Source organism: Pantherophis guttatus, chromosome 2, assembly GCF_059756535.1.
Source record: "Pantherophis guttatus breed Tessera chromosome 2, ASM5975653v1, whole genome shotgun sequence".
NCBI classification, from domain to species: domain Eukaryota; kingdom Metazoa; phylum Chordata; class Lepidosauria; order Squamata; family Colubridae; genus Pantherophis; species Pantherophis guttatus.
In genome coordinates, this window is record NC_142064.1 from 98473804 (window position 1) to 98492379 (window position 18576).

At 37.2% G+C, this 18576-nt stretch overlaps 1 protein-coding gene across 4 annotated transcripts in view; it reads right to left on the bottom strand.

Moving 5' to 3' along the window:
- TBC1D2 (TBC1 domain family member 2) overlaps positions 1-18576 on the bottom strand; it is a 31984-nt gene that overhangs the window by 11867 nt on the left and 1541 nt on the right. For all 4 annotated transcript variants that reach the window (XR_015732741.1, XM_034410816.3, XM_060690355.2 and 1 more), the window contains exons 2-7: positions 17815-18258; positions 16302-16440; positions 14082-14220; positions 10687-10805; positions 9495-9667; positions 1543-1923 (exon numbers count right to left, since the gene is read on the bottom strand). Coding sequence is in view for 3 of the 4 variants with exons in the window: in XM_034410816.3 (XP_034266707.2) it covers positions 1543-1923; positions 9495-9667; positions 10687-10805; positions 14082-14220; positions 16302-16440; positions 17815-18222 (1359 nt within the window). In the remaining variant the exon portion in view is untranslated. The remainder of the gene's footprint in view (positions 1-1542; positions 1924-9494; positions 9668-10686; positions 10806-14081; positions 14221-16301; positions 16441-17814; positions 18259-18576) is intronic.

The window sequence follows — 18576 nt, forward strand, 5'->3', positions numbered from 1 at the left end:
TAACATAAGTCTTCACCCTTCTAATGTCTGTGTAGACTTTGACAAATGTTACAGTCACATAGATAAATAGACCAATGATTTACAGTATATTAATCTGATTAGCCAATGGGAACTAAGCCCCATACAACTGAGGACTCAAGATAAATTGATAGACATTCATGTCATAGATACAGTTCAAAGCCTTCTCTGGGTTAGGACCAATCAAAGAGGAACAGTCTAGTCTCACATTCTTAGATCATCAACAGGAAATCTTTTATGTGTACTGCTGCAGATATGCTAGACATCTATAATCTGTAAGGTTTTATCAGTTCATTTAAAATACTGTTTTAAGACTTATTTCAAGAGGCTATGATGCAGATAGCCTTCGCTTACCAACTGCAATAGGGACTGGCAACTCCATCTCTAAGCAAGTAGCAAGGTCGTTAAGCACAATGTCATGTGACCACACTGACATCAGTTCTGTTAGTTTTGGCTGCAGCCGATAAGGCTATGCACTGCCCATGCTAACAAATATATAAAACTTAAATCTGCACATAATTGGTGCAAATTGTGGGCTTATCGTAGCTGTGCCACTTGCATGAAACTTACAAAGATCATTGTGCCATTTTCAATTACAGTACATGGATTATTTTATGTCAACAACGATGCATAATGTATCGTAATTTACATAAATTTGTTCTCTGTTTTTCATTTATACGGAAAAGCCAAGAACTTCTGGGTGCGATTCAAGGTGTTGGTTACAATCTTTAAAGCGCTCCATGGCTTAGGATCTGGGTACTTACGAGATCGCCTTCTGCTACCGATAGCCTCCCACTGACCAATACGCTCCCACAGAGAGGGACTCCTCAGGGTGCCGTCAGTCAAACAATGTTGACTGGCGACCCCCAGGGGGAAAGCCTTCTCTGTGGGGGCACCTGCCCTCTGGAATGAATTGCCCCCAGAGATACAGATGATCCCTGACCTACGTGCCTTTCACCAAGCCCTCAAGATGTTATTGTTCCAACAAGCTGGGCTGGCCTAAACATGAATTTTAATGGTTGTCTTAGTTTTTTTTAATAATATTGGGGCCAAATTATTTAATATATTTTAAATTGTTTTTAAATTTTATGTAAATGTGTGTTTTATTGCTGGCTGTGCACCGCCCTGAGTCCCTTGGGAGAAGGGCAGTATAAAAATTTAAATAATAAATAATAAATAAATAAACTACAATTGCATCAGATTTTTATTGTCACGCAGGGAAATCTTAACTGAATGGCATCTCTGGCTTCCCAAAAATTAGGCAGTTATTGTCCATCCATTTGAAACATGTTTTCTCTATTGTAACTGTACTGTAAACTAAATATGAGTCAATAGTTTTTAGGAGGGGGAATCTGTTGCCCAACCCTGTTCTATTTTTAGAAGTGTCTACATATATATGCAACACACAAGCATATCATTGGCAAAACAATAAGTGTGAAATTGTGAAAGGCTATGTAGCCAAAACGCAACAATATTGTACTGATTATACAATTTGAGCCTAGTTGTGAATTCCTCTCAGAGTACCTTTAGGTGTTCAATCTTTTCCTGTTGCTTGTACAAGGTCTCGGTCATGATGCTGTCTGTAACAGAGTCGGGCAACTCTCTAGTGAGCTGTTCTGTTAGCTTGAGGATGACTTGTTGCTTTGCTTCGTTTTTGTCCATCAAGAGTTGCACATGTTCTCTCAGCTCCTTGAGGTGCTCCTCCTTCAAAGCAGCCTCCTGCTCCAGGTCTTTCTTTTCCATCTCTAGCACTTGAACCTGTTTGTTCAGCTCAGCAATCTGCCTCACTTTGTGGCGCACTAATTCCAGTCTGTCTTTTTCCGTATCTGTTACCAGATATCTGCAGGACTCTCGTTTCTCTTGCTGAGCTGCCTCCAGAGCTTTGTGGAGAAGTTTGACCAATTCCTGTAGGAGGAAAAAAAAAATGAAAGAATGAATCTATACCAAATCGGGTAGGAGCCATGGAAGCAATCCACCACTATATACTAGAAGTACAAAGAGAACAATGGGAAAGAAAGGATCTCCTGGTTTTCCATTTAGTGCTTCTTAGGTGCATCTAGTGGGTCATTGTATGAGGCAAAAGACTTGCTAGTTAAGCTTAGGCCAAATTCAGAATGTCTATTTTATGTTCTCTTCCTCTCATGAAAACACATTATTTTGTAGTTCAACCCCCACAAAATAAGTCTTTAAGTACAGAAAGAAAAACATATATATAAAAGAAATAGGTCAAGATCTCCACACTTATGGGGCTAATGGCACAACTGAAATTTTGGCAACATGCGTTAAATACTCTGAAGAAAATGGCTGAAATGAAAATGGCTGAAGTGATAGGCACAGCCAAATCATTTAACAGGAAACAATTTTTTCCTAGCTACTCCTCTACCTTCCACAACACCCACTTTTATCTTTGTTTTTTTCCCCCCTGGGCAATTGGGTAGATTGTCCTGTAAAGGACCAAAGCAAAGCAAAGCACCAAGCCCGCAGGTTCCACCATTTTGTTTTCTAAAATGTTTCTGGGTCAATTTGGAGCCTGTATCATAGACACTGATGTAAATAAATGACATTTGAAGCTGATGCTTTGCAGAATGCTATCTTTTTTTCTTTGATTAAAAGAATATTTTTTTAAAAAAAAAACTACATGTGGCAAGTAGTCTTGTGGATGCCAATCAAAGTACACTTAAAGATCATGTTGTGGACCTAGATATAGATGGATACAATGAATAGCTCTCCTGCAGACCTTCATCTAAAGTGAGGTGAGAAAAAAATCATGGTGGCAGATTTGCTTTCCAAGGAACTTGTCTCATTTAAAATGTTTTTCCATTCCGTCCTAAGACCATAAGTAAACTAATATAAAATAGCAAAGTAGCATATGTGCCATGCTGTGACAGGAAGATGGGGAAAAAAAGATATTGGCACCATCTCCACGGGATTTTGAGCATAATCCAGCCACAGCCATCACTGGAATGATGTAATGCTCATTGTTATTATTTTGGCACAACAATGACTGGATTATTCTAAAAGACACTATCAATCTCTAGTGGCCACAGACCTACCTCAAACAATTTTAGGATTTTAATTACAATGTCAAAAGATGGTACATCTGACTTGGTTACTATAGGTCATCAGAACACAGACTGGAGTTCTCTGTTTCCTTGAATCATCTCAAGATAATACAGCTGATTCATAAGTTCCCTATAGCCACTGGGCTTGTGATGTTCATATGATGTATCCCAGAGAGCCACTTTGATGTGACTTGCTGTTATATTAAATAACAACTCTTAGGAAAACTAGTACAAATGTTGGGAATGTCCCATTTGTTATACAAGCAGCTCTTAGTGCAATTCTCTGAAAACAACATTGCATTTTCAGTTCTTTTTTTGTTGTTGTTGTTGGGAAAATGCAGGGGAGGAGTGGGGGGGGGAATGAAAATGTCACAGTTATTGGGGTGTGCACAAAATTCAACTTTCTCTGTTTTTCTGAAAGGAAGATGAAGTTCCCCCTTCCCCCAAACTGTGTGAATTGAGAAGCTCTTCTTTGTTCCCCATAACTGGATGTTCCTGAAAGCAAGGGAATATTTCCTTAGATGTAGAGAAACCATATGGACAAACATCTGCCATCTAAACGCATCTCCATGAATAGGGACCTGGAGGCTAAAACAAGCAATGTCGACTGATGACCCCCAGGGGGGAGAGCCTTCTCTGTGGGGGCACCCGCCTTCTGGAACGAGCTACCCCCAGGAATACGACTGATCCCGGACCTCCGGACCTTCCATCGAGCTTTGAAGACCTTCCTATTTCAACAAGCTGGGCTGGCTTAAAATTTTAATGGGTTATTTTAAGGGTAATGGGTTTTAATTTTTGGGAAGCCAATTTGATTTAATTCTGTTTTAAATTATTTTAAATTTTATATTGTATGTATTTTAATTTTGGCTGTTCACCGCCCTGAGTCCTTCGGGAGAAGGGCAGTATACAAATTTAAACAATAAATAAATAAATAAAATAAAATAAAATAAAATAAAATAAAATAAAATAAAATAAAATAAAATAAAATAAAATAAAATAATAAAATAAAATAAAATAAAATAAAATAAAATAAAATAAGAAAATAAATAAGAAAAATAGTTGTAAGAACTGGGCCTGGCTAGTGAAGAGAAGGACCAGGGATGACATGATAGCGGTGTTTCAATATTTGAGGTACCGTCATAGAGAGGAGGGGATCAGCCTATTTTCCAAAGCACCTGAAAGCCAGAAAAGGAACAATGGATGGAAACATATCAAGGAAAGAGTCAACCTAGAAATAAAGAGAAGTTTTCTGACAGTGAGAAGAATCAACCAATAGAACGGCTTGCCCTCAGAACTTGTGGGTGCTCCATCACTGAGGCTTTTAAGAAGAAACTGGACAGCCACTTCTCGGAAATGGTATATGGTCTCCCGCTTGAGCAGGGGCTGGGCTAGATGTCCTACAAGGTCCCTTCCAACTCTGTTATTCTGTATTCTATTCTGTAGCAACCCACAGATTATCCAAGGACATTCCAGTGATTTCATTGATCCCATCTATATGACTTATCCATTCTCAGCTCCTTAGCCATTGCCAAGCATTATCATCTTTTTCCTGCCTGTCATTTATTCACATCAATGCCTAGAGCAGAGTTTCTCTATCTTGGCATCTTGAAGATGTGTAGACTTCAACTCGTACAATTCCCCAGTATGGCCTACAGTATATGAATTCCTGCTTGCTGATAATTCCTTCACATTAGGCTATATTTATATCATGAATGAAGGCAGATATACATATCCCAGGATAATGTTGCAGGACCCAATCTGGGTCAGTCTCCAGGACCAGAGGTTTAGTCTTCCAAGCTTTCAGATTTGTGCTGGAGTTTATTCTCAGGGAACTTCTCTTTGGCAGAATGTGTGCTTTGGGCAATTCTATGTGTAGTATTTATATGGTGCCTGGCTGTGTGTGGTTTTTTACTTGTTAATTGCGGTGATTGGGAATTTATTTATATCAGAATTGGGATACTGGATCTTCTTTCCTACATGGAACACCTATTAGTCATCTCCAAGTATGTAACTAAATGACTTTTTCCCCCTCTCATTCTTTTAAGCATCCAGCTTTCATAGCTATACAATATTGGGAAAAAAGCTTTAACTATTCTGATGGATTTGGCCATTGCAATATGCTTTGTTGTTTTCATGATCTTGAATGTCACTTCCCTCATTGCTATGAGCAGTTATTGAAATAAATTGTTTACCACTTTATTGCTTCAAGAGAAATGGTGAAGTCACCAACCTCACTGCTTGACAGTACCTTTGTCTCCTTAATGTTTAACACTGTATTAACCTGGGCTTGTCACTCCAGTTTTATCATGGGTTCTTCTAAATCCTTACTTTCAGTTAATGGAGAGATTATTTGCAAACAGTAAGAACTTGATTTTTATGGATGCAATGCAGTGGATTTTGAATGCAACAGGACAAAATGTGGCTAAGATTTCAGCTGCAAAATCTATTTTTTTCCAAAACAGTACTGATGACTGAGATCATTTATATCATTTACCTAATTACCTACTTGACATTATTACATCATATGTTTTCTATCACTTGTATCAATTTATGTCATTTGTATAATTAGACAAATATGTACCGTAATCTCATGCACACCTAGTAATTAAGTCAAATGTGTAATCACACAAATGACGCAAATTACTTTCTACATGTTATCATTGTCCAACTCCCTGCTCAAGCAGGAGACCTTATATCATTTCAGACAAGAGGTTGTCCAATCTCTTCTTAAAAACCTCCAATGATGGAGCACCCACAACTTCTGGAGGAAAGTCATTCTACTGATTAATTGTTCCAAATGTCAGGAAATTTCTCCTTATTTCTAGTCTAGTTCTCTCCTTGATTAGTTTCCATCCATTGCTTCTTGTTTTGTCTTCAGGTGCTTTCAAGAATAGCTTGACTCCCTCTTCTTTGTGGCAGCCCCTGAGATTTTGGAACACTGCTATCATGTCATCCCTGGTTCTTCTTTTCATTAAACTAGACATACCGAGTTCCTACAACCGTTCTTCATACGTTTCAGTGTCTGATCCCCTAATCATCTTTGTTGCTGTTCTCTGCACTCTTTCTAGTTTTGAAGTTCTTTCTACTTTCTGAAGTTTTAAGCATATGTATTTAGGTATCAGTAGCAATAATAATGGTAATTTTATTTCATTGCAGAATTAGCCAATGTGCATTTTTTTCTATTTGCAGCCTTTTCCAAATTGTATTATGAGGGAATTAGCAAATCTAGTGAATAAAGCAGGACAGCTGAGCTGTGTGTAGGATTTTTAACATGTTTATAGCTATTTTATCTCTCCAATCTTTCTCTTTTGAAGGGTTAACATAAATTTAAAATTGCCTTCATTTTAGAATAATGCATTAATCATGTTGGTAATGTATGTGTGTGTGTGTGTGATTTACTACAATGTGTGAACCAAAGCAAACCATAGCATAGAATGCGGCACAGAGTCTAGTGAATTAATTCATTTTCTTAAAGCAAAATAATTATAGTATTTAATAAAAGCAGCAAAAGGATCAAGTTGGGACTTATATTGTAAAAGCTCCTTCCTTTTTTCCTTTATGAAATAATGAACAAGGGTGGTTTTCAGCAGTTTTGCAGGAAGTGTGTTACAACAGAAATTTTTGGCAGGGGAAGTACAGAATGCAATATCTTGCAAAGTTATGTTCTCTTTTAACATTAGGTTGAGCATGTTGGGCATCCAGCAATTTATTACAGGAACAAATCCCCCCCCCTTTTTAGCCTTTTAAATTGTCAAATGGGTTTTAGTTTCAATCTTTTAAATTTTGAGCCACAGTTATATAATTCTTTTAAAAATTTTAAATTTTGTATTGGTATGTGTTTTAGTTCTGGCTGTGCACACACACGACAAAAGTTAATAAATAGCCTTAATCTGGGAGTTGTAATTATCTGGGAGTGAAAAGAGTCTATAGTGTTCCATTCAAACACAGAAGTCTAATAGTCTGATTAGAGAAAGGGCTATAATCTCATTTACTAATAACTGGAAACCCGTTTTGGACTTTTTGCTGAAGATAGGGTAAAAAAACTGAACTCGTGATTTATGGATTTGATGGTTAAAATGGAAAGAAAAGTTGATGTAATCTTAGAGAGAGATGGTAAAATATTAACTGGTGCTAAAAGGATTGGAAGATTTTTTAGAACCTTTTGTTCTCTTTTGCTTTTTTTCCAATTTTTTTTCTTTTTTCTTTCTTATTTATTCACTAAGTTTTATTTTCTTTATTTCTGGTCTAAAATTTGCAGTGTTTTTCTCTTGTTAAAATTTTCCTTAATAAAACTGAAACATTTTTTCCCTATGGAACATACTTTGGATGTAACATTTTTAGGGGGGAATGCTTTTATGGAGCATGAAAAATATTGTTGTAAAATAATGTTTCTTTCACAATGTCCTTCACCCCATCAATGTAATATTTTCATATTTCCTTCCCACAAGGTATACACAATTCATCCCATTACTGTTATGTTTCTAAACAACCCTCTCAGGTTGGTTACATTCAGAGTGACAGACCCATCATTATTTAGGAATAACTTTCTGACTAAGTTGGGATTTTAATTTGGATCTTTCCTCTCCTACCTAATTATATTGCAGTACCTAGCTACCATAAAAAGCTAACTAAGACATTATCCAATTAATATTTGAATGGAAGTCACCAGAAAACCGCAGGACTATAGGCCAGACTGGAAAGTTGAAAAAAATGCTACAAGAAGTTCCATTATCATTAAAAAGCTTAATAGAAATATCTGTGATTCACATGACCCAGAGCATATTTTACATACCCAGAGATAAAACATAAACTGATACAAAATACAAAAAACACAATATAGGCACAGGCATAAAATTGATAATGTAATGAGCATAGTATAAAAAAAGTAATTTAGACTAACTTAAGAGTAGTGTTCTATGACTCACAGAAATTATTTACCAGAAAAATACATCTAAATCTGGATTAGCTATCCAGGCCTGTCCAGGGGGCATATCCAGAATGTTCCTGCTGAAGGAAAACCTTTCAGCAAAGGGAGAGCTCCTTTATGGAGCACAGCTTGAAAGTTACACTAACTTCTCAAAGGTTGAATCTGTTTAGCACCCGTTGAGTACAGGTAGTACAGTTACAATAGGACTGAAAAAAGTGACTTGTCACACTTACAACCCGTGGTCACATGACCAGAATTTGGATGCTTGGCAACTGGCTCATATTTATGATGGTTTCAGTGTCCCGGGGTTATGTGATCACCTTTTGTGAGTCAATGGGGAAGCACAGATTCACTTAACAACCATGTTACTAACTTAACAACTGCAGTGATTCACTTAACAACCGTGGCAAGAAAGGTCGTAAAATAGGACAAAACTCAATAAATGTCTCAGCAACGGAAATTCTGGGCTCAATTATGGTCGTAAATTGAGGACTACCTATACTATTCTTCAATTGCCTCAAAGTGTTCCTACTAGTGTTCTTTTGTATGGAAACAGGCCCCCTTAAATTCCACTCAGCATGTGGTCTAACACAGAGTTGCCCAACCTTTCCAGCTTTGCAGACAGGCGGGGATGGGGGAGGAAGAGGCAATGTTTCCACATGAGTGGTTGGCAAGCGCAGCTCCATTGTGTGATCATCTTTCACATGAACTTGATGCTCTAACAAATGGAGCACACATGCAAATGCTCACCCGCTGCTTGTGCAAGTGGGGATGTGTGTTCACTCGCACTCACCCACCGTTTCTGCAGCCAAGTTGTAAATACCTCATGGCTCACTAGTGGGCTTTGGACTAAAGGTTGGGGACCCCTGGTCTAACATCTCTTAAGTTTGGGTTCAAAGTTGCTATTCTGCCCACAGCTTTAGTCTCATTAATGCTAACTGATGCCCTTATCTTGAAATGGAAAAGGGGCTAGAGGAGAAGCTGGATGACTGTGGATTTTCTCCCACACATTAATAACAAACTGTGTAAAACAGATTGCCTCATTTCTTCTGGGTTTAGCTGCCCCCACCCCTTTTTATGTTACCTCAGCACTCGTCATGAAATATCAAAAAATATAATTTAACACAGTACATAAAATATACATACTATTAAGAAGAAATGACACTTCTTAATAATATACTTAAGTAATATACTACCTAAGTTTCTTTTATATTAAAAGTCAAACAACTTGCAGCCTGGATGATTAAATATATTTATCAATGAAAGGCGCCAGGTTTATTTGCTGGCTAGAACATGCCAGTCCAAGGATATTTTTCCAGAAACTTTTCCTGTTTAATTTTGCTTTCCATTTGCTAACAACCTGCATTGTCACTAGAAATGTACCAGGAAACAATTTCTAGTCCAACATTGTCTTATACATGGCTGGATACTTGATTTAAATCTTTTGGTTGATCTACACTAGATATATATTTTAAGGGGGGGCTTACCTTCTGAGATTTTACTTCCTCTGTAAGAATCAAAACTTGGTGCTGAAGAGAAGCTATTTTTCCCTGTTCTGCTCCTTCAATAAAATAATGAAAACTGCTGTTTGCTTTTTTGTATTTTCGGAGTGTTGATGGCGTTGGTCTCATTTTTGTGTCCTTCTGCATCTCTGCCATGACTGAAATGAAAACAAATGATAGAGAATAACCTTCTTGCACTGGAAGATCTCAGAATTATATTCTGAAAAATTAGCAAAACATTAATACGGTATCTGCTCTAGATAAATCATAAGTTTTATGAGCAATCCTCTGCATGTTTATCAGGAAGTACATTAATAAATCAAATAAACCTTTATTACGGTCAAAGACCAGCATAAGAAGGGGAGGGTACAATAAATTTAAAATAAAAAAACAAAACAAACAAATCAAAAATACAATTACATTAAAAAATTAAAAAATATAACAACAAAAATCTAAAAAAAGAGTCTAAAAGGAGAGAAGTTAAAAACAATAAATGAGCATTAAAAACAAGATATACTAAATCTATGTAATACAAATAATTAAATGAATCAATTACAAAATAGGCAATAATAATGGTCTAAATGCTCATTAAAATCAGTTTGTGCTACAGGTCATCTTCTCTAAAGATTTTAAGTACTGCTGTGCAGAATGTGGCAACATTGTATAAAATTGTCTTGTGCACCCCAGGTCTTTTTGCAATAATGGCTAATTCAAATGTAGAATAGGCACTGGAGAAGTAAATGTTCTGTTCCAATGGCGCTTTTTCAAGAGGAACTGGACTTTCTGGTTTTTCTTTGAAGATGTTTTGCTTCTCATCCAAGAAGCTTCTTCAGCTGTGGATGAGAAGCGAAACGTTTTCAAAGAAAAACCAGAAAGTCCAGTTGTCTCTTGAAAAAGTACCTTTGGAACAACCATGACCTGGATGATTGAGAATCTCCGTAATAAATGTTCTGTCTACAAAGTGAAATAATTAATTTGCATTAGATCTAACCCTGTTATAAATCCCATTCAATTTAGTAGGATTTATTTTTAAGTAACATTCAGATTGTATAACTAGTTTTGTTTTTTGTTTTTGCTCATCTCCCACAGTTTGCCTTCATTGATTTGCTTCATAATACGATCACAAAATGTAACAGGAAATGTCTTTTATACATTAGCATAAAAGCAAAGTAAGTACCTGTATCCTCGGTTTCTCCTTTTAGGTGCTCTTCATCAGCAATAATTTCAAAATTATCCTCAAAATGACCACAGTCTCTTCGGTTCTGACGGCTGCCACACAGGTTATGCACTGTGTTTCTGAAAGAAGAAAATTGCATAGAAAAGCTAATGCTTAGATCTTCATTCTAGATCTCACTGTAGTGGTTAAAGCACATCTGGCTGCAGTTCTTCAGAGGATGTGTGGAAACTCATGTGACAGAATATACCTTCTAACTAACCCCAAAAATTCTCTGCAGACAGAAAAGCAGCATTCAAAAAAACAAAAACCACACTTCTCTCTGTTACACTGGGTTTCTCTGTGTAGTAAGGCTGGAAAATATCTGGGCTGCAAAATCCAACCAAGCCCCAGATGGCAACAGAGATATAGGACATCATAGTTGACCAGAAAATGCCAACTCTTTGCAATCGATTTGGAATCGACAGATTTTTGCAGCCAATATGTGGTATTTTAATGCCTAAAAATGTTTGCCTAGTAAAACACTAAATCATTATGAACTACTACCTGGTGTGAAGAGTTAAAATATTCAGCTATCAAAATGGTCACAAACTGAGAGCCAGTTTGGTCTAGTAGTGAAGGCATCAGATTACAAGCTAGGTAGGAAAATGTGAGTTTTACTCCTGTTTTAGGCATGAAACCTGGCTGGGTGACTTTGGGCCAATCACTTTCTCTCAGGCAATTACATCAGGCTCGGACGACAAGCTGGTCAGTCAATTCTTGTTGCAACCAATGTATCAGCACTTGTATGATCGAAAAAAGCAGCCCTACAATTGCAGGAAAATGCTAGAGAAAAAAATAGTTGCAAATGCCGGTTTGTTTAGCAAGATAGCAACTGTGGTTTGCTTTATGAGATCAAAGTACTATAGAATTTGCTAGGTCCAAAGTGTTTCTGTTTTCTCAATTTCATCTGATTTTAATACGAGACAGAGAAATAACAGTTATAGTAATTGGTGGTTAGGTTTAGCTGTTTAGGCTTAAACTCTACAAAGAGCTGAAGAATTAAGCAAGTGTACCCGTTTTATATTATTTCCTATAACTTATCTTTCATTCCTTGGCTGGTAAAAGAGAAGCTACTTTAAAAAATTTTCAGCAATATTTTTCATTTCTGAGATTGAAACCAAAAGTGATCATGTACTTTCAAACGCAGCATATCTTTACAATTGAAAGTATTGGAAAGCACTTTCTGCTCTCATTTATCAGTTCTTGATAAATAAAAGTGCTTGTTAACCTTGACAGGTACTCTGCAACTAGCATCTCACTCTGCTGTTCAAATATGGTATAAACAAATTTCAAATGAATCAATTATTATAAAATGGATATCTACATGGCTAATTTTGTGTATGACTGTCACAGGGGTGAAATCCAAATTTTTCCCCTACCTGTTCTGTGGGCGTGGCTTGGTGGGCGTGGCAGGGGAAGGATACTACAAAATCTCCATTCCCTCCCCTCCTGGGGGAAGGATATTGCAAAATCTCCATTCCCACCCCACTCTGGGGCCAGACAGAAGTGGTATTTGCTGGTTCTCTGAACTACTCAAAATTTCCGCTACCGGTTCTCCAGAACCTGTTAGAACCTGCTGGATTTCACCCCTGGACTGTCAGTTTGGTCTAGTGGTTAAGGCACCAAGCTAGAAACTGAGAGACTGTGACATCTAGTCCTGCCTTAAGCACAAAGCCAACTAGGTGACCTTCAGCCAGTCCCACCTTCTCAGTCCTATGAAGCCAGCAAGGGCAACCCACTTCTAAAATCTTGCCACGAAAACTGCACAGACTTGTTCAGGCAGTTGTCAGGAGTCAAAAACGGACTTGAAGGCAAAAAAAAAAAAAAAAAGCTTTATGGTGATCATTTTACCATATTACAGTACATCTATTGACAATGTAATTTAGTGGCAAATGAAATTTTAATTTGTATTGCTAGTCCATGTATGATATGCCATATGCTAAATAAATAAATAAGTGTCAAATCTCTTTGCATCTGGCAGATATTTGATTTAGTAGTCCTTTTACTCAACTGTAGGTTAAGTTACATGAGTTTACAGGTACTCCTTGAGTTATGACTGTAATGGAGGCTTGCCTATCACAATTGTAACTAGTGATAGCCACCTAAGTGCAGTCATGTGACTGCAGAATAGTGACCAAAGGAATTTCTAACCTGGGTCATAAATACCCCCCAGACAGATCTGTTGTAATGTTGAATGGTCATAAGTGACAGAGTCATAAATCAAGGACCACCTTTAGAAATGGCATACTAGGCATAAATTGTTCACTACTACTGTGTTTCCCCGAAAATAAGACTGGGTCTTATTTTCTTCTGGGTCCCAAAATAGGCACTAGGGCTTATTTTCAGGGGATATCTCATTTTTTTCCCTATGTACAGGAGGCCCACTTCTTCTGCTTGCTCACAGTGGGGCAGGAGGCTGGCTGTGCTGGCTCTTAAGTAGGGCTTATTTTGGGGGTAGGGCTTATATTAGGCACATACATAAAAACCATGCTAGGGCTTATTTTCAGAGAAACAGGGTAGATGAGCGCTGAATCATGTCTTGTTTCATTTTACTCACATTAGAGAAGAAAGAACCCCTTAAAGTGCTTTAGGCTTAATGGTTCTCATTAGAGCGAGGTCATACATTTACCAATAATCTGAGTGAAAACTGAACAAAATTAAGGAAATCAGGATTTCTAAAACTCTACTGGCATCAGTTTGCATTTAATTCTATGCAAGAGCAACCATTTTATTTAAGTGTCCAATTTTAAAAGAATTTCTAAGCTGATTATTTTCTTTAAAAAAACAAGATAAAGAGAAGAATTCAGTTTTAAAATAAATAAAATGTTTAAAAGCTTGTTGGTGTAGTGGTTACACTACAGGCTGGAACTTAAGAGCCTGGGTTCTAGTCTTGCCTTAAGCATGAAGACAGCTGGGTGACCTGGGGCTAGTCCCTTCTCTCTTAACCCTAGGAAGCTGGCCAGGGCAAACCACTTCCAAAATATTGCTAAGAAACCTGCAGGATTTGCCCAGGGAATCATCAGAAGTTAAAAAATGTGAATACCACATCATCTCTATCTAGGTCTTGCTAACAGAGGCACCAAAGTATGTCCTCCCTCTCCCCACTCAGCCAGTGGCTACTGTAGTCAGTTGAGAGGTGAATAATAGTGGATGGAGCCAGTCAAGACTGCACAGGGAAGAAAACTGAGTGACAGCTCACAGTTTATTTCTCTGCTATGGAATACATGACTATAGCCTTAGGACTGGGAATTCTATTCACAATTTCCAAAGGGCACCAAGTTCAGTAAGATGGCTACTTCAGCACAATATATTTAGCACGGTTATTTTTCTGGAATGCAAACAGATGAAATAGTTACTGAATTTCAATCCAAGGATGCTTGAGAGAGATGTTTTGAAGAGCAATAGAAGTCGGTGGTGCTGGTAGAGAAGCTGCCTTTATGCCAACTACATCAGTGGGTGTTTTCACTGGGGGTAAAAAATCCTGTTCTGCCTCAGCTGCAAAGGAAGAGATAAAGCTTAACAACTGGCAGTCAGGCAGGCAAAATCTACAGATCAGATGGCACAGCTATGGCATAGCTATATCCTGCAAGGCATCACAGTATTCTCAGCTGCCTCTTGAGCAAACATTGCCCTTTGACTTGTAACTACTTCTCCTTCAACTCTGTGTACACTGTATCTAAAGAGGCTTTGTGGGAAGGGGAAATCCTGCCACCAATCTTTATTCTACTAGGGAACAGATTGGGTAAAACCCAGTATTTTAAGAAGGTGAAGTCAATGTTGGCTAGTTCTCAGATTGTCTTAACTTCCTAAAATTAACTTGCATTTTTCTTTCAGCTGTTGACAAATTGGCTTGCTGCAGTTGGGCAACCTATGCTCAACTCTTGCCTAATGACAAGGCAGGGGCAAACCCATTCTTCTCTTACTTTGCCTCCAATAGCTGAAATACAGAAATTCCGTTTTGTTGATTACACTGACATTCTCACTTTCTACAAAAAGGGGCCTAACAGCTAACAACTGTAATAATTCAAAATTTAACAAAATACAGCACCAGAACTAAAGAACAGAAAATAGAAAAGAACAGAAAGCTGTAAACCAGTGATGAAAACTTCATTAATTCAAAGTTTATTACAACACATATGCAATATATATATATATATGTATATGTATATGTATATGTATATGTATATGTATATGTATATATATTAGTCACATTTCTATGCCGCCCAACTCCCTAGGGACTCTGGGCGGCTTACAGCAAAAAAACAATGCGAACAATATCCCGTAAATTTTTTTTAAAAAGAACATTAAAAACCCATACACTCCATTCCATGGCCCGGTCTCGCAAGATTGCCGTAGCAAGATCAACGGCCCCAGGCCTGCCAGAAAAGCCAGGTCTTCACCGCTTTCTGGAAGGCCAATAGGGTGGGGGTGGTCCGGACCTCAGGAGGTAATTGGTTCCAGAGAGCCGGGGCAGCCACAGAGAAGGCCCTCCCCCGCGGGCCCGCCAACCGACATTGTTTAGCTGACTGGACCCGGAGGAGACCAATTTAGATCAGAATCCAAATTATAATCATTATCAAATGTTTCATCTAATGTTAAATCAGTTTCAGGGCACACCACATGAATTCAGTGTGTGATTTTATATATCTTCTTCCTTCAGTTTGGAAAGTTGGGAGTATATAGATTGGGCCAAGGCATATACATCTCCTGTGGCATTAACATCTATTTTAGAAAATGCATCCCTGTCAAGGAAGGCAGAATGCAGCTTGTTGATTGTGGGATATGGGACTGAGAAAGACTCCAGCTGTTTATTAGCAATAAACTGGGGACAAATTGAATTATGTTTTTAAAATGCTTTTTGCTTGATATATGGATCAAGATTGAAGGACAATGTTCAGGATGATGAACGAAGGGCCAATATTCAGAAGAGGAGAAAGCAGAGAAAAAGGCAGGCCAACAATAATAATTTTTGCAGCAAATATATGCATTTAGAATTCTTGAATGATGGAGTCCTGTAATATGTGGAATCAAACTGTAGCCAATGGTCATCTTGATCTCCATCAAGACAAGCATAAGTTTAATGAATTAGTAGCTACTGCTTGGTCTTCCATGCATTTAGAAGACTGCAGGACACGTTCCGCAATGTTATATTAATTCTTTTGTTTAATAATGTTGCTATGCTGAATTGATTACAGTATGAAACATATTGGGAGGGAGGGAGGGAGGGAGGGAGGGAGGGAGGGAAGGAAGGAAGGAAGGAAGGAAGGAAGGAAGGAAGGAAGGAAGGAAGGAAGGAAGTGATGTCACCAAAAGGGATGAAGCCATCTTTTTCAGAGTGAAATTAGGACCAAGATGCTTTGAAGGCAAAACATTCTCACTCTCTCTTCTAAAACAGTCCAAAGCCATATACTGATATTAAGCAGCACAATCTGGTGGCCTGATGGGGGATCAAAAACAGTTTATTACCACAGGCAATCAAGAGATGAAGAGCTGCCTACCCTGACCTACATAACCTCTAACCAGAGTGCTTCTCCTGTTGCAATTCAAGTTCAAGCTATTGTACTTTTATTACTTACTGTTGCTCTGCTGGGCCTCATTTATGGAAGGCAAAGATGGCATGGCTTCAACAAAACCCTTTGCCTGTTTATTACAAAATTCCCAGCGTTTCAGCTGCAGTTGTTGTAGCCAATACATCATGGCTTGTTTGTTGACAGCCTGTACAGTAATTCAATTTAAAATCAAAACAAAAGAGAAAAGATACACTCTTTATAACTAAAGTAGTTTTCTCCAAAATTGTTGCTGTTCAGATGGCAATGCCACTCCTAATATTCTTGTTTATCACTAATTAAAATCAAAATCTTTATTGCACTCATAGATCAGTGTAAGAAAAATAAAATATAAATACTTAATAATTTTAAAAACTAAAAATATAAAATACACAAGTTTAAATTAAAAAAAACTTTAGTGTATGTATGTGTATATATATATATATATACACACGCACACATATGCATGCATACATACATATACTGTAATTCTAAAAAAAACTTATAAAAAGGAATAAAGACATTAATTAAAAAACGAATTCTTACTAATCTATCAGAATACAAACACTCTTAGCCAACAAGTTAAATAATTTTGCTAGTGATTTTTATTTGAATCTTATTCATCCATAGCATGGTAAATAATTACAGGTAGTCCTCAATTTACAACAGTTCATTTAGTGACTGAATGAAAGTGACAATAGCACTGAAAAATGTGACTTATGGCCATTTTTCACAATTACGACCTTTGTAGCATCCCCATGTTCATGTGATCAAAATCCAGATGCTTGGCAATTGGTTCATATTTATGACTGTTACTGTGTCCCAAGGTCATAGGATCACCTTTTATGGCCTTCTGACAAGCAAAGTCAATGGGGAAGCCAGGTTCATTTAACAACTGGGTTACTAAATTATCAACTGCAGTGATTCACTTAACAACTGTGGTAAGAAAGGTCATAAAATGGGGCAAGACTCACTTAATAAATGTCTCACTTAGCAACAGAAATGTTGGGCTCAATTGTGGTCATAAGTCATGAACTACCTGTATGCTACTGTGATATTTAAAAATCTGATTGTACTGGACAGAATATATTTATCAACCCAGCAAAAAGTTATATTTATTTGCATATATACAATATCATGTTTCATAACAACGCTATCTATTGAGAATGTTTAGAGATAAGCTAATAGCTTGCCCAACAATGTCAATAAAAAGATATCACATGACATGAGATTTTTTTTAAAGAAAACATTTTCAAGCATAGCAGCTAGCCAGAACTTTTCAAGCCATATTTCAATACAAAGTTTGTTTAAATTTCTAGCACTGAGTGAGAATTTGTTTAGCTATCATAGGCAAGAATATAATCAGTTTCTTATTTCATAATATTTTGTGTAGCAAATTTAAACTTGGACAGTTCTGAATTCTTTGTTTAGCAACTTTATTGAAAATATCTCTCAAGTTGCTGAAATAATAAATATAACTGGGGCTTCAGTCCTAATTTAGGACACATCCACCCCACCCCCCCATCTTCCTGAAATTACATACCTTAAGAATAAAGTCTTTGATGGGAGTGCTGATTTCAAAAATACCCTCATCTGCTCCCACTTTCAGATCAAAGCTCGCAATGGAAATGTCTATGCTTCCCAAAGGATTAATATCCTGTGCTGTCCTGTAGTATAGCAAGTAGCATTTATTTTCATCATAGCAAAACCAGCGTGACTTCCAGGACTTGATTGGTGCTTTAGAAGAACATTTATATAAATAGCCACATAGTTTTTTTCTGGAGGCTTCTTGGCTAGATTTTATATCAGCGTTTTCCCAAACCTCAGGACATGGAGATACATCTCCGATGATATCATGACTGCTACTCCAGGTGTCTGCCATTTTTTCCTCTGGTGACATATTTGATGTTCCAGGTACAAGATCCTCTCTATCCTCATGATCTGATTTCATGTTTCTTTGAACAACAGCTCTTTTGATGGTAGTATACTAATTGAAAAAAAGAAAAAGAAAAGAGACATCAGTTAAGAACAGTAAAGTATAACCAAGTACATGCAATAAGACCAATCACTTAAAATTATCTGAAATTCCAAATAGAATATATATATTTTTCTTAACGCCAAATACAGAAAATATTTTTTTTCTATTTGCCTTATTTAAATAAATCGGTGTTATTCATTCTGCTAAAGCCGTAAATAAATAGAAAAATTATTATTTTTTAAATCTATTGTTGGCTGTTATCTTTATTAGGAACAAGGAAAATGGCTCACACATTTTGAATTTCCCAAAGTTCTTCTTTGGACAGGA